This window comes from Castor canadensis, chromosome 16, assembly GCF_047511655.1.
Source record: "Castor canadensis chromosome 16, mCasCan1.hap1v2, whole genome shotgun sequence".
NCBI classification, from domain to species: Eukaryota; Metazoa; Chordata; class Mammalia; order Rodentia; family Castoridae; genus Castor; species Castor canadensis.
The window spans coordinates 52,640,066-52,657,674 of record NC_133401.1 but is presented as its reverse complement, the minus strand read 5'-3'; the positions used below and the strand labels follow the sequence as shown (position 1 = coordinate 52,657,674).

Here is a 17,609-nt window from a genome sequence, read left to right as displayed (position 1 = left end):
ATGTTTAATGCAATTCCCATCAAAATTCCAATGACATTCATCAAAGAGATTGAAAAATCTACTGTTAAATTTATATGGAAACACAAGAGGCCACGAATAGCCAAGGCAATACTCAGTCAAAAGAACAATGCAGGAGGTATCACAATACCTGACTTCAAACTATATTACAAAGCAATAATAATAAAAACAGCATGGTACTGGCACAAAAACAGACATGAAGACCAGTGGAACAGAATAGAGGATCCAGATATGAAGCCACACAACTATAAGCAACTTATCTTTGACAAAGGAGCTAAAAATATACGATGGAGAAATAGCAGCCTCTTCAATAAAAACTGCTGGGAAAACTGGTTAGCAGTCTGCAAAAAACTGAAACTAGATCCATGTATATCACCCTATACCAAGATTAACTCAAAATGGATCAAGGATCTTAATATCAGACCCCAAACTCTTAAGTTGATACAAGAAAGAGTAGGAAATACTCTGGAGTTAGTAGGTATAGGTAAGAACTTTCTCAATGAAACCCCAGCAGCACAGCAACTAAGAGATAGCATAGATAAATGGGACCTCATAAAACTAAAAAGCTTCTGTTCATCAAAAGAAATGGTCTCTAAACTGAAGAGAACACCCACAGAGTGGGAGAAAATATTTGCCAATTATACATCAGACAAAGGACTGATAACCAGAATATACAGGGAACTTAAAAAACTAAATTCTCCCAAAACTAATGAACCAATAAAGAAATGGGCATGTGAACTAAACAGAACTTTCTCAAAAGAAGAAATTCAAATGGCCAGAAAACACATGAAAAAATGCTCACCATCTCTAGCAATAAAGGAAATGCAAATTAAAACCACACTAAGATTCCACCTCACCCCTGTTAGAATAGCCATCATCAGCAACACCACCAACAACAGGTGTTGGCGAGGATGCGGGGAAAAAGGAACCCTCTTACACTGTTGGTGGGAATGTAGACTAGTACAACCACTCTGGAAAAAAATTTGGAGGCTACTTAAAAAGCTGGACATCGATCTACCATTTGATCCAGCAATACCACTCTTGGGGATATACCCAAAAGACTGTTACTCCAGAGGCACCTGCACATCCATGTTTATTGCGGCACTATTCACAATAGCCAAGTTATGGAAACAGCCAAGATGCCCCAGCACTGACGAATGGATTAAGAAAATGTGGTATCTATACACAATGGAATTTTATGCAGCCATGAAGAAGAACGAAATGTTATCATTCGCTGGTAAATGGATGGAATTGGAGAACATCATTCTGAGTGAGGTTAGCCTGGCTCAAAAGACCAAAAATCGTATGTTCTCCCTCATATGTGGACATTAGATCAAGGGCAAACACAACAAGGGGATTGGACTATGAGCACATGATAAAAGCGAGAGCACACAAGGGAGGGGTGAGGATAGGTAAGACACCTAAAAAACTAGCTAGCATTTGTTGCCCTTAATGCAGAGAAACTAAAGCAGATACCTTAAAGCAACTGAGGCCAATAGGAAAAGGGGACCAGGAACTAGAGAAAAGGTTAGATTAAAAAGAATTAACCTAGAAGGTAACACCCACGCACAGGAAATCAATGTGAGTCAATGCCCTGTATAGCTATCCTTATCTCTACCAGCAAAACCCCTTGTTCCTTCCTATTATCGCTTATACTCTCTCTACAACAAAATTAGAGATAAGGGCAAAATAGTTTCTGCTGGGTATTGAGGGGGGGAGCGGGAGGGGGTGGAGTGGGTGGTAAGGGAGGGGGTGGGGGCAGGGGGGAGAAATAAACCAAGCCTTGTATGCACATATGAATAATAAAAGAAAAATGAAAAAAAAAAAAAAAAAGAATCAACACGCAACACACCCTACTGGCACAGACACAGGGACTGAAAAGTGGAAGATGGAAAATCATATACCAAGCAAGTGGAAATGGAAAGAAAAGAGAAACTACCTTCACATCTGAAAAGCAGATTTTAATCTGAAATTATTTAAAAGGGATAAAGAAGGACACTACAAATTAATCAAGGGAATGACATATCAAAAAGATATAATAACTGTAAATTTATAACCACCAAATATTGGTGCACCCAATTTCATAAACAGTATTATATATAAAAGCACAGATAAATCCAAATAACATAATAGTTATTGTTCAATGACGTACTCTCTAAGATAGATAGATATCAAGAAAAAAACACAGAAAAGTCAGGGATAAACTGCACCATAGAACAAATGAACTTAACAAACACCTACAGAATATTCCACCCATCAGCTTCAAAGTACATATTCTTAGTAGCCCATGGTAAATTCTCAAAAATAGATCTGATTTTAAACCACAAAGTAAGTCTTAACAAATACATGAGAATTGAAATAGTTTTTTTACATTAGGTCATTATGGAATACAGCTAGGCAATAAGTGCAAGACTGAACAATCTATTTAGACACACTTTTGAACAATCAGTGGGTCACTGGAGAAATCAATAGTAAATGTAAAAATTTCTAGAATCAAGTGGCAATGAAAATATAACATACCAAACTTACAAAATACACTAAAGGCAATTCTAAGAGAGAAGTTTACAGCTATGAGTACCTGCATTAAAAAATAATGGCAATCTCAAATAAATAACTTAATGTTGCATCTCAAGCTCTTAGAAAACAAGAATAAGTCAAACTCAAAAGCAATAAATGGAAAGAAATAATATGATCAGGGCATAACTTAAAGAAATGGAGACTAAAAGAACACTACAAAGAATCAATGAAACAAAAACTTGGTCTTTGAAAACATAAAAAATGCAAACCCTGAGTCAAGATAACCAAAGAAAGGATGCAAATTAATAAAAGTAGAGGTAAAAAGTGGGTATTTCAACACATAACAATGAAACTCAAGGATCATTTGGAAATATTTTAAAAACATATTCAATCAGTTGAAAGATGTAGAAGAAATCGATAAATTTCTAGACACATATAACTCACAACATTGAATTAAGAAGGTATAAAACTTAAACAGACCTATGATAAGCAATGGACTTGAAGCAGTAATCAAGCGTCTCCCAATAAAGATGAGACCAGCACTGGATGAATTCATTGTCAAATTCTACCAGACTTTCAAAAGAATAAACAACAACGCTCCTTAACTAGTCCATAAAATAAAAGGAGTACTACCAAGCTCACTCTATGAAGCTGTATTACCATGATACCAAAACCATATAAGTCACAACAAAAAAAGAAAACCAATATCATAGAAGATCTAGAAATAAAATCACACCACTACAGCCATCTGATTTTTGGCAAAGGCACCAGAACATACATTGAAGAAAAGACAGTCTCTAACAAATGGTGTTGGGAAAGCTGGATATCCACGAGTAGAAGACCGAAATGAGATTCTTCTCACCCTGTAAAAAAATTCAAAATGGATCAAAGATATTAAAATAAGGACTGAAACTTTGAAACTGCTAGTGGAAAGTCCAAGGAAAACACTTACGATATAGGAATAGGTAATGACTTTCTGAAAAGGACTCCAATTGCTCAGGAAAAAAGAGCAAGAACTGGTAAGTGAGACCCATATCAATTTTTTTAAAATATCTTTTTACACAGGAAAGGAATTACCAGAATCAAGAGGCAGCAAACAGAATGGGAGAAACATTTTTCCAACTATTCATTGGAATAGTTGATCTTCTATAAAGAGATAAAAAATTTAAACACAAGAAGAGTAATCCACTTAGTTGGCAAATGAATTGAGGAAAGAGTTCTCAAAAGAATAAGTACAAATGGTCAAAAACTATATGAAAGAATGTTCAGCATCCTTTTCTACAAAGGAAATGCAAATCAAAGCATTTAGATTCCATCTCATTCCATTTCAGAGTGGTTATCATCAAAAAGATACAGGGCAAAAGTAATGCTTATACTGTCATTGGGAATGGAAATTAGTGTAACCACCAAGGAAACTAGCATGGAGGACATTGTACTTCTGTATGAAAAGTTCATACTGAAAAATCCATATAAAAATAATGAAGTGAGAAATGGGGATGGGGAGAAGGGTATAAAAAACAGTAACAGGAGGAGCACATATTATCAAAATCCATTACATGCACACACAGAAATAGCATGACAAAACCCCTCACTTTGTAAAATTAACACACGCTTTGAAAATAAATTAAAAATTTATCATAAAAAAGCAAACAAACAAACAAAAAATCCCTCCTCTTGCTTCCATACAATGTATGGTCTTTGGCCACACTTAAGTGAGTTCTGTCCTAAAACTTCTGATGGTTAAAATCAAGGTACTGGTCAACACTGTAATTGTCAAAAATATTAGAACAAACCCTAGGTCTTCCACTGGACTTCTCAGGGAAACTCTAAACTGGATTTACATGATTTATTTTGATTTTCTGAACTGATCTGATATGGATATGCAGCTTGATTCCATTACTACACAGATACCTGTCAATCTATGTAGAGGAGAAGACAATATATTGGTGACCCAGGAAGTATGACAGTCAAATCATGGGCTGGCAACTCATTAATTATGGGCCAATAGGCCAATGAATCATCCTCTCCGAATGCCAGTTGCTATGTAAAAAATAAAATTCCATTATAGTAGCATGGATATTTTACAAATCTGTTGTGATGGCTACAAGAAATCACAAATACTAAGAACATAATGTGGTGTCTAACCCCAGGGTCAAAATTCAACAAATACTAGATTCTTTTCTCTAAATTCCATAATTAGTTAACATGTTTTAAAAAAAAAAAACTATTAAAATCCTACCTGGCTAAAGCGTTGTCTTCACAACTATTATTTGCTATTAAAAAAGATAAAAATAGACATTAAAAATAAAATATTGAATGCATAAAACTCTAGTGCTTTGTTAGAAATATTTTGGGGACCATATTGTAGAGTAAATATTAATGAAATTACTGATAAGCAATTAATGCATTCAGAACTCTTCCTTTTCTTTGTATTTATCAAATATAAGGAGGAAGAATGAACTTGATCAAAATTTTATTCCTAAAAGGAAATTGCAGTATACAATGGCCATAAACCTACCTGAGGGCTATCAGACTGACAGAAAACAGTGCCATTTGTAGAATGTGTACATAAACTGACAGCGTCAAGCAAGGAGCTTGGTGTTTTTGAGTAATGGCATTAAGATCAATTCTCAGAGAGTATACTTATTTTGTTATGACACAACACAGCTTCTCCAAGTATTCAGTAAACACTGTTCAGTTTAGGATGAAATGTCCTATCACAAGGAAGCTCAATTTATAGGCACTGTACTTTACTGCACAAAAAAACATGGACCAGAGACAAGAGTGCTTTCAAAGACTTCCCAACTGCTAATGGAGAAGTGTTCAAGACATGCCACTCACACTTGCTAATCCTTTCCTGGGGAAGATGCTAACCCTTATACAAATTTAATAGCATTTATCTTTTTTTATTTATGCAAAGATATGTAAGATTTCAAGGACAAAATTAAAGTAACACTTTCAGACAACACTGTTTAAGGTTCTAAATTTTTTACAATTAATTTTAATATAATTCTGATCTCTAGACAATTAAGAAAGAAATTAAGAAAAATATAAATGCAATTTATACGTGGCTTTTTAGACCAATCTTTTGGAATCTAAATTATCTTATGCTGACTTACTTTATCTAGAGCAGGACTACCAAGAGTAATTCATGATAAGAAGTCTTACCTGGATTACTGTTTTGGATACTGTTAAGTAGCTTTTCTTTATAATCCAAAATTATTCTACCACTTCCATGTAAAAAAAAGTAATAAAGATAAATTACTATTTTAATAGTTACATGAAAATTTTTGCCAAATACAAACTCTTAGAGGAGTACTTCAGACAATATCAGAGACACTATCAGAATTTTTAACATATTATTAATTATTAAATTAATAATAAATTATTAAACATATTATTATTAAATTAATAATAAATTATTAAAATGTATAGGCTATAAAACTTTATTAAGTTTATAATTAAAGAACAAAAAAATAAAGTGAAAAGTCCATGAATTGAGGGCAACACAGTTTAATAATAAGGAACTAAATGATCTTCATATACTGAAAGTGGCCTGGTCTCAGAAAAAAATCATAGCTCTGTAACTAAGAGTTGTTTGTTCTTGGAAAAGTTGTTTTTCTTGGGCTTAAAGTCTTCTTCTAAAAGCTAAGGATTTTATGGTTTCAGTTCATCAGGTTGCTATGACGAGTTAGTGGAATAATATGAAAATATGGCCAGAGAAACAGAAAAGCAATAAAATAGTTTCTTAATACTGAACTCTTTTGGAACCACAAAAGAAATCCAATGTGTATTTTTTCACAGGGTATAAATTCAAATTTTGCAACTACCAGGAAAGCTTAAGTCCTAATTTTGGTTAAAAGTTGTTCTAGTATTAGTGGTTTATAAGTATGAACAAATCAGCTATTAATTTGTAATTAAATTTTTATTAATATATAAAAATTATATATTTATTAATATATAATCTCCTTGAATTAAATGAAATGATTGTTAACTATTATTAATTTAATCACATCAATGGCACAAAACTAATAAATTCCAAGACCTACCTACTATTCCCCCTATATAATCAAACTTTGAACCAGAAGATATTTGTTAGAATGATGCTCAGTCTCTATGTCTATTTCCAACTGACTTAGAAGGTAAAAAACTTTTATACATGGATACTGATGATTCACTTTTATAAATCTAATTAGTCTATTTGATTAGAGAATTGCTTGTGAGGCAAAATTGGAAAAATCTTAAAACCTTGAAGTACAGATTTAAATAGTTTGATTGACTCTCACCATGGTAAAAAGATCACTTTAGTGATCAGTTGCAATTTGGTGCCCACCCTGGGGACAGTGATATGGGACTTCCCATAATCTAAGAAAAGTTTCTACACTAGACGTAAAGGGGCCTTTGTGTTTGGATTTGGTATCAAAGAAGAAAGGAAACTCTCGTCTCTTCCTGAAGCACTATTAGAATCTATGTGATAGTTTAAGATAATACAAACAAATTCATATTTGCTCCACAAAAGACAAAGTCCTCAGAAGTAGCTCACCATCATAAAAGTCTAGGCTAACATTTGGGCTCCATATAAGGTTTTGAATGTGGCAGAATGATTATTGCATTAATAATATGTTTGGGTAAAGTTAGGAGGACCAGCTGCCAAAGTAGACCTTGGAAATAATAGTTGAGTTTAAAACATATGTGAATATGAAGTAAAAAGGAAGTCATAACTTTTCAATATAAATGTATATTATCATAAAGACTTAAGGATTGGAATAAAAAAGACAAGATGATATTATGTAAAGATTAATTATTATTGTATTTCAGGAACAATTTTAATAGAACACTGCAGAAACTGAATCCACTCAACAGAAAAAAAAGCATGACTAGATTTTACTTTTTTCCCCCATCATCTCACAGGTGAATGAGGGGTGACAACCTTGTACTAAAGTAATCCTTTAGAGTTCTTGAATTTCCCTTTGAGAATTAAAGTAGGGTGTAAACGATAGCACCCAAGAGAAAATACCATAAGTTTCTGTTCAACTGGACATTTAAAGACACAAAAAAATAATTTAAAAAGTCAAAGCTGTGACACCATTTCTTTCCCATGTGTAGGGATTATACTTGCAATGACACGGAAAATGCTGGCATCCACAAGGACAATACTTGCCTAGTTCACATTAGGCCCGTGTTCAATCCTTAGCATTGCCATGAAAGATCCCTGAGATAAAGAATTCCACAGTGATGACTACTTCTAATGAGTCTATGCTTTTGCTTTATATTTCTGTCTAGTGAAGTGAACTCACTACCATTCCAGCACTTCCTAAACTACATGAAATATAACCTGATGTAACATATGCAATAGTTGTAACTATTTTTAACCTCAGTGTATTGTAACAAGCATTTTAACACAGACACTTACACTTTACAATGACCTTCAACAGCATACCGAAATGCAGTCCATCCAAAGTCATCTCTAAAAGAGACATCAACACCTTTCCGAAGGAGCAACTGGACAATATCTCTTGAGTCACATCTTACAGCATACATGAGGGTGTTTCTAAATATCACAGAGACAACTTCACCTTTGGGTATTTTCAAAAGTTATTTATATATCTTATTAATTTAATATTGTGCTTATCTGTGTAGAATTTACCATTTATTAACATATATGAGCATATATGTGTTAACAAGGCTAGTTGTGTTCACAAGGCTAAAAGGAGAAATTACACAGAAAACCTCATGGCCCACTTTCTATTCTGATTTAATAAATTGCCACAAATAGCTAAAGGTCAAGTATATAAAAGCCATTTTCATGATTAAAACAGCAACTGTAGTTAATGTTAGTCACAGTAATTTCATTAATGATGCTGATAACCATGTCCTAGGCACTGAACTAAAAGCTGTATAAATAATTGTACAACCACCCTTCACAAGTGCTATATTCTGTTTTTCACATTAGGGAATGTATTTGGTGATAAGGAGTGTTCCCAAATTCACACAAATGGGAAAGACAGGAATTAAATTCAGTTTTGTGTGAATCTAAGGCTTTCTCCTTATAATCCACCTATGACATCTTCATTAAATTGGAGAAAAATAAAGTTATTTTTCCTCTCCTTTGCCCATTGAAAATAATATGTTAATATAAATAAAGTAAGAAAAAAGAACAAAACTCAACAGCATCTGGTAATAGCAGTTAGTACCCACTTAAAAGATAAACTAACCTCAATACTTTTCAATGAAAGTGATTTAAACCAAAAAATTCATCCAAAGCACTATGATTTTCAACTCCTAAACTTAATGAAGCATTTTAAAGTAAAAATGTATAAGAAGCAAAGACTGAAAATAGCATGACTTCAAATTTTATTATGAATCAAAATTACATAATCTATATTTTTTAAAGCAGTAGCAGTAATATGAAACCCCTTTAGCTAATACAAGATCATGTAAGTAACAAGCATCACATGATAAGTAGCAACCATAAGTAAATAAAAAAGAATATGAACTTTTTTATACTGCTGTTTGCGTTGCTCACTCCAAACAATTGCTTTTCATTTTTCACTACATCCCAACAAGTATAAGTTAATCTTCTTCTTCCCATAAATTAACTATTTCTGACTTGAGTGATTATCTCCATCTCAAACATCACTACGATAGATGTTTTTAAAATAAAGTACTATACCTTTTATAATCATCAAATGTGTGTATATTTGCTCCCTTCCATATGAAATAGTCTGCCAAATGCAGCTTGTTTTCCCTTAGAGCAAGTAAAAGTGGTGTGAGGTGATCCTATAAAACAAAAATCTCAATTTTTAGTTCATATACATACATCTCAACTGAACTGAAAATCTTATAAACATACAATACAGAGGACAAGTAATCAGTAGTCTCTTCCTTCTCACTCCATTGTATTTCCATATTGCTGCTCCCTCTCTTTGAAATGACCCTCCCCTGCCTAGAGCTGTCACAATAACTCCATTCCTCTACAAAACTCACTTCATTTACTGGTTCCACAAATCTTTGCTTCTATCATAGCAAAGATACCAAAAATGGAGTCATGTGATTATTCTCATACAAACTCAGAGCTTCTTGAGGGCAGGGACTGTGTCTTTACCTCAGCAACCCCAAGCCCAAACACAGTATCAAATATTTCCAATATTTTATTGAGTAAATGAGCTAAATTATCATGTCTAGATCAGGACTTTTGTCTGTATTCTAAATAATATTTACTTTTCCACATATACTGTGCCCCAACAGATTCAATGATCATCTGTTTGAGAAATATGACAAAACTGTAATTTTTGCTTAACTCCTATTTTGCAATGTTTTGTGGCAAACATTAGCATTTGAGATACTAAAGTTTCAAGGACACTGTCTTTGAGAGCTTTCTGGTGACACAGGTGTTTCCTGCAGGTCATGGAAAAAGCTTGCTTGAGTTTCTTCTATCTATGTCATGAGAACTCTAGATATCAATATCAGGTTCCTCCTCCAAATGGGTCACTAGGGAAATGACTCTAAATTAAATAAGAGAAGCTTCAAAGCAACTCACATTGCTTCTTACTAAATAGTATATGGGGGTTTTCCCATTATTAGATGAAAGATCTTTACCTTCACTGTTATAAAGCTTAATACAAAATTTTATTCTCACTTGATAATCCTGTAACCCTGAGGTACATCTACTGTGTGTTTGTTTTGTTAGGACCCGGAATCCTATTCCCCCGAGAGACAGAGAGCCAGGCGTGAATGCAATCTACAAAGCAGAGTTTATTGGGCTGGCTAGCCAGGGTCGAGCTCCCACATGGACACGCAGGACCGGTTAGGAAAAACACGACCCTGAGCCTCTTTAGGGGAAATCTTATATAGACCGCGGTGGCGTGCATATTTTCGTTATCAACATTGGGCAAGCAGGCAGAGCACATCTTGCGCGTACCTCACATCTTGCACGTACCTCACATCTTGCATGTACCTCCCGCTCACATTCCCCACATTCTATATGCCCTAACCGAGCCCTGCCGCATTGCTTATCTTATCTACACGGGGTGTTTGGTACTGGTTTCTCCAACACGGGGGTTGGGGCCCGCTGAGACCTCCTATTCCTTTCAGTTTGTTTATTTGTTTGTGGAAACAAGGTTTCACTATGTAGTCCAGGCTGGCCTAGAAGTCACAAATCTCTTGTTCAGACTCCCAGGTGTTAGATTATAGACATGTGCATGCAACCATGACAGGCTTATCTACTGTTTTTAATTCAGTTTTATTTTTGCTGTATTTTAATTACAGCTTAAAGTTATTTTTCATTTTAGGGAAAGCATAAGTCATAAGTGAAAAGAAAAATGTTTTACCATTTAAAATTCTAATGCTGATCTACATACATTATTTTTACCATAACTAAATCCACCAAGTAACTTGCATGGTTAATGAACAATGCTAAAGAAAAACAGACTGTTGTCTATAATATGCACAACAACTTGTTCAAATATAACTGTGATTATCAATAAGACTTATGACTTTCCAATGTCAATGCAATTACCTATGATATAAAGAAAAAGGTTTAAAACACCAATTTTTGAGATTCTGGGAATGGAATTCAGGGATTATACATACTAGGCAATTTTTCTTCCATAGAGTCACATCCCCAACCCCAAATACTTACTTCTAAAATTCAATCTCATTTCTAAGTGGTTAATATAAAAATGGATCATATGCTTATAAATTAATGTCATCTTGAGAACTCTGAAATCTGTATCCACAATACAGTCTAAAAGAATTTGCAGACTTAAACACTCAATAGGCAATGTAGGTGACACAGGAAATACCCAGATGGGTACCTAGCAAATTGGAGCACACTTGGGCCTCAGAGAGTGTGGTGCCCTTGCATAAGATCCAAACGATCAAGGGGCTTCAAGGAGACTGGATTTGATTCTTTAAGACCAGCTTGAACTCCAGGTTTCTGCAAGTCTCCTCAAGTTCAACTGTGGACCCAATTCATGGAGGAAACCAAGTATATCTATGACCACATTGAGTCCATAGCCCTTCTGTTTTAAATTTGCTATATGTGCATGTCCCAATGGGTATATACAAAGAAAATATTTGCATGTAAAATCTGTTATTTAATATCATGTTTTACCACAAAAAGTAATAAAAAAGACAAAAATACCTACTCCAGAATTTTTCCATCACCTTTTGTTTTATACTCCATTCGTGTTCAATCCTCCTAGAGTACTAATTAAATAATCTGTTGCATAGGACTGCTGAGGCTAAACCATTGCAATGATTCCCATCGCTGTCCTTACACTGGGGACTAAAGATGATGAGGCTCTAGGAACTTAACAGACCTGTGGGCATCAACAAACACAGCTTCACCTGTAAAAAGGGGTTTGTGATTTGCTACTCTTCTGATGGAGAAGCACTGTTTGTAGCTTTTGGAACTGATGACCTGAATAACAGCAAGTAGACATGAAATCCCTAAAGGACCTTAAAGGCCAGTCTTCACTTATTGAAAGATTACCCAGAAGCAAATGTCTAAAGACCTTCTAGATGGCAGTGAGTGACTGACAGCTGGAAGGAAAGGGGCATTACTCTGTAAATTACTAGGTATCAGCAATAGCATTTCTTTTAACTTCTCGGTCACAGAGATGAAGATGAAATTTAGGCTAACACTGTTGGAAAGGACAGATTGGAAGGAAGTAGTACCTAATTAAGCTCTTCTAGAGATGCCTTAGATTTTTTTAATATCTTGACATTCACATGTGACACTTATCTATTCAATGATTCTTACCCAGAAGCCTATCAGATTTACTCAGACTCTGCAGGGAAAACACTACCCAGGTCATTATGATGCACAATTTTAGTTGAGAACTAAGAGAAACAGAAAAGCATTGCTTCGTTCTTATTGCTCATCAACAGGGAGAGACAATTCCCTTTGTCATATGGGGATACAGTCAAGAGGAGGAAGAAGCTAGAAGTTACTGAAAAGTCCACTTAATTTCCTTGGTTTAGGCAGAACAGACACCAGGAAATTAAAAATGAAACTTGATTTCATTATATAAAAATGCAAAATAAAATATCTCTCACTTCCCAGCAAGCCATTGTAGATTTGAAAGCAGTTTAGGCTTTGATCTAAGCAGCTATATCTGCCCCAAAAAAGGATAATACGCCAGTGAGTTATTTGATATTTGCTCTAGTTTTCTACATAAATTACTACTACTCAATGCCAATCTGGTTTCTTCAGAGTCCTCCTAAAAGGCATGTTTGTAACTCAAGGACTTTCTTATTCAAATGATCATTTCCCTTCAAATTGAATAGCACCATATCAATGAACATAAACTGTATTTTTCAAAAATGAAAAAAACTGCTCTCAGTATTTTCCCTCAATTATCTAATTTCTAAATTGGCCTGCATATTTCTAATCAATTTCTCATTCCATTTTCCTTCTTCAGCATTACCACTAATGCTGACAAAAGCATCTGTATTTTCTTTTATCAGAAATGCTTCCATGTTCTTTGAGTTTTATAATAAAGTTGATTTCCAAGGCAATTTTCCTTTTCTTTTTTTCTAAAACTAATTTAAAACATCTTTACTGAAAAAATACTCAAAAAAAGAGATTCACCTTTAACAAATTCCATATTTCCATGTATTATTTATTTGTCATGGATGCATAGAAAAAAGCTTAACCCTCTCACAATTCAAAGTATCAGTACTTACAGTGACATCTTCAACAACTAAATTATCTCAAAATATTTTTAATCAGTGAATGTGTGAGCTTCTAAACATGAAAAATTAACCATATATTTGTCACTGTTAAAACACATGTACTTCAAATGATCTGAAATTAAAGTTGGATAATCCATACCTGGGTTTGTTCTTCAACGTTTGCATTGTATGAAAGCAGTTTGGTAGCCATTGGTGTGTTTCCATTGTAGACAGCGTAATGGAGAGCAGTATTGCCATTGGTGTCCTTAATGTTTGGATCAGCACCATGTTTTAAAAGAAAGCTTGCACATTCCTCCTGCTGGCACTGTACAGCCTGAGGGTATTAAACCCAGAAACAGATTGTCAGTTCAACAAATTCAAGATAAACATTCCACAGGTTTCATCAGTTACTTTTATTTATTTATTTGTCCATTTATCCCTACTCTATTTTTTTATTTTATCATCTTTACATTTACTCATATGTGTATACATTGTTTGCCTCCCCCAACCCCCATGTACACATGCTTGTTCTTTGATTTTGTTGAAGAGAAAACATAAGAGACAATAAGAAAGGCATAATGTTTTTGCTAGTTTGAGATAAAGATAGCTATACAGAGAGATTCCTAGCATTGCTTCCATGCACTTGTGTATTTTAATGAAGTAAATCATTGTTTTGTCTAATTAAATCCATCTCTTCTGAAATTGATGACTACAATCTACCTTAATCAGAGCTGTGCTGTTGTTGCTGTCACAGATGTCAATCTCACACTTACTCTCCACTAGGAGAGTCACCACTTCTAGATGGCCATGGGCACAGGCAAAATGCAGAGCAGTTCTGTGGAAATGGAGTGGTTTCATGAGATTATAGCGCACTATTCACAAGTCACAATATTCATGTAATTGTAATCCTTAATACTCTGCCTTCTAATGAAATCCCTATGTTTCTTCTGAAGAAATGACACTTTACTAACAGTTGTTGTGATATTAAAGATAAGGCAGTCTATTTGATTGCATTTTGTGTATGTGTGTGGTGCTGGGAACACAACAGATGACCTACCATATGCTAGCAAGTCACACTTCAGCAAGAATCTATGCAAAACATTCAGGGCAATTTCTTGCACACAACAGCTCAATGTACATCAGATACTATAACTGTTACTATCACTACTACTGAACACATTCAAATATGTGAAATAATAAAATTATACCTATTTTGCAGATATGTTTTAAGAATTAAAACATCTCTGATATTGGACTCCCACTTGTAATTCATGAGGTATTACAATTTTGGTTAGTAGCATTTTAACATCTCTGATATTGAACTCCCACTTGTAATTCATGAGGTATTACAATTACACTTAGTAGCATTTTAAAATTTTTTCTTAAAAAATACACCCTCCAAAAAAACCCCAAAAAACTACAAAAAAACACAAAATAAAAAGTTATCACACAATCCATGGTGGCTCACATTAAGTGAACTATGATACATACAACAGGTCTTTGGCATTTAAATAAATGTACTATGGGTAAAAACGGTTGATCAACAGCAACACAAAAAATCTAAACACACAGTAATATTTTCTCTGATTTTCAAGAAAAATAAGGCAAAGGAAACTCAGGATTCAAATGAGTAATCATGGCTCTTTAGAGTTACAGAATGTATGGAAATTAATTTTTGGGACCATTCATAAGAGGGTCTTTCCCAAAACAAAAACATGTAATTTGGCATTCGGTTTTGTTTTGTTACTTTTCTCATTGTGTATTACTTAAAATTTTAATCTATATTCTATAAGCAATTTATTTTGTTACATAAAAATCTAGCTAGTAATAATATGTCAGTAGTATAAATTACTAAATCCTTACATATATTTGGGAGTTGGGATTTTCTATTCTGTTTCCTTCACTAATCTGTCTTTTTGGCTGCTGCTAAATGATTAATTTGTGAAAACTAATAGCATATTTTGATGCTATTAAAGGAAGGGTCAGATCAACAGTAAAAGACAGCATGTGGAACTAAAATGGTTAATTTTTTTATTTATTATTTTGTTCATGTGAAATTGATCAACATAGAAAAAGCTCATACTTGGGAATATTGAGTCTTTCTGTTCAAGAATGTGAAGCCAAGGCCTCGGCACAGTGCTGTGATCCTCAGTGGGTACCCTGTGAGCAGGGCACATTGAGCAGCAACCAGCACGTGGGCCACGTAAGGGTGGGTGGGCCCAGATATTAAGCAGGGAACCCACTCTGATCTCAGTGCAAAACTTCACAGAGGAAGATGAATGGATTACAATAGAAAATGGTACTAGAACAGTTGGAATCAGCAATTTTGGGAGCTGTCATTGACTGCAGCTTGCCTGAAGTTAGAATTGTAAAAGCAAGGTGAGTATCGTGATTTGGAAAGTGTGAAAAGCTGTCAGTGAGCTCTATTTTCCTCTATCACATGAAGTAACTGAAGTTAAAGAAGCACTTGCACAAACCCTGTGATGAAGATGGTTGGCTGCCAGGATGAAGCCAAGCGACCCTTTGGAAATATACAAACTCATTCGTGAAAAGACATATGAGAAAGGCAGAAAATCTAGTGAAAATAGCAACCTTGCCTCAAATAACATGAAATAACTAACATAAGAAGAAGGATGAAGAGGAGGAGAAGGTAGTAGGAAGAGAAAGAGGAGGAAGAAGAGTAGAAGGAAGAGGAAAAGGAGAAGTTTCTTTATAAGGTTTTTCAGTAAAGATCAAATGTGCATGGGTGTACACTGATGGAAAAATGGATATTTAATTTTATTCAAAGGATATTTAGGTGTGAAGTGGATAAATATTTCTCTCATAATTCACTTCTCTTCAATGTATATAACATTATTGCTTTCTTGAACCTGTAATTAATTTTGCTACTTAAATCGCTTTTAAATAGTCATGATATAGCAGAGGAGGATGAGAAGAAATACAGACTAACCCAGAGTCTTGATAAAGCAGCAGAAAGTCATAACAGAGAGATAAAACCTGAGGAATTTGAACATGAAGGTCACATAACACTGGAAAGAAAAATTCACATAGCATTAGGGTAAAAGTAGCCTACAGTATTGAATATAACCATCCATATATGTATTAGACCTTGCTTTTTGCTTCAGTAACCTGCTTGCAAGAGTATATAAGGTGAGACCCCTTTGTTCTTGGGGCTTAGCCTTTGTACAGGAGTCCACTGGGTGTGTGCTGGCACAATAAACATTGCTTCCTGCTAAACTGCCTCAGTGTCTCATATCCTGGCTAACGGCTTCCTGCAATAATGAGGGGGAATTATCAGGGGATGGGGAAACACCTGAAGCTTTAATGTTGTTTGGAGGCTTATAATAATGGCCTGGGTGCTGGGCCCCACACTGGTGTGCAGCATGCTCCCCTCCATCCCCACCCTGGGAAGAGGTCACTTCTCAGGCATCGCCCCTCCCCCGCCGTCTGCCCCGCCCCCTGGCTGGCAGGCCCCGTTACCTGTTCTTCTTGTCCCTGGCATCCACGCTCCATTTCCCACTGCTGAGGAGAGCCTTCACTTCCTCCACGCGGCCAGCGCTCGCAGCCCTGTGGATCTTGGCATCAGTCTTGCGTTTGGCATAGAACCTGTGCCAATAGCGGCTATCAGCACCTCCATGCCCGGGTCCCTGGGAGGCCCGACGGCCATCGCAGAAGCCCAGGGGCGTCCTCTCCTTGGCTCCAAAGCCAAAGATCTTCTTCATGGCGCTCACTACAGGCCTCGGACCCTTCCCTCCTTCTGGGCTATTCTTGCCCTTGAAAGCAAATGTTACCACTCCGTAGCCAAATAGGTCCAGCCACCGCTTCGTGGTCTCCGGGTCAGTGGCGGACACAGTAGGCAGAAAGGACGTTGGCGTGACACGTGCGTGCGCATGCGCGAAGGTGGTGCGCGCCTCAGGCCTGACCTGGGACGCAAGGGTGCTCAGTACCCATGCGCATGCCTGGTCTGCTACTTCTTTGCTAATGAGCATCCCCAAGCAGTTTTAGACGTCTGAGGGAGACCTGTCGCCAGGGTGAGGTCATTTGCAGTCTGTGCTCTTGTCAGGAAGAAGACCTGGGCGGGTGCAACGCAGACTGGCCTAGCCAGCAGGGGACGCGTTCTGAGCTGGGACAGGCGCCTTTGTTTGGCTGCCGCCTCTGATGGGTGCCTGCATGATCCCCTCCTATGGACAGCAGGCAAGGGAAAGGGGACATGCGGAACGGCCTACCTGTGCTGGGCCAGGAGAGGGTTTGAAGGCCGTGATGGCTGGCTCAGCAGGCCTGCCTGGCACAGCGAGCTTCCCCCCGCTCCTGCTGAGCATCCTGCTTGCCTTGTTACTAGACTGGCCACCCACCTGCCTGGGGAAACAGGTGGGGAGCAGGGGAGCAGCCTCAGG

At 36.1% G+C, this 17,609-nt stretch overlaps 1 protein-coding gene across 1 annotated transcript in view; it reads right to left on the bottom strand.

The window, feature by feature from the left end:
• LOC141417927 (uncharacterized) overlaps positions 1–17,204 on the bottom strand; it is a 39,117-nt gene extending 21,913 nt beyond the window's left edge. The window contains exons 1-5 of the mRNA XM_074057391.1: positions 16,696–17,204; positions 13,936–14,050; positions 13,376–13,549; positions 9,209–9,315; positions 7,949–8,086 (exon numbers count right to left, since the gene is read on the bottom strand). Coding sequence (XP_073913492.1) covers positions 7,949–8,086; positions 9,209–9,315; positions 13,376–13,549; positions 13,936–14,050; positions 16,696–17,204 — 1,043 coding nt within the window. The remainder of the gene's footprint in view (positions 1–7,948; positions 8,087–9,208; positions 9,316–13,375; positions 13,550–13,935; positions 14,051–16,695) is intronic.
• Between the last annotated feature and the right edge of the window lie 405 nt (positions 17,205–17,609).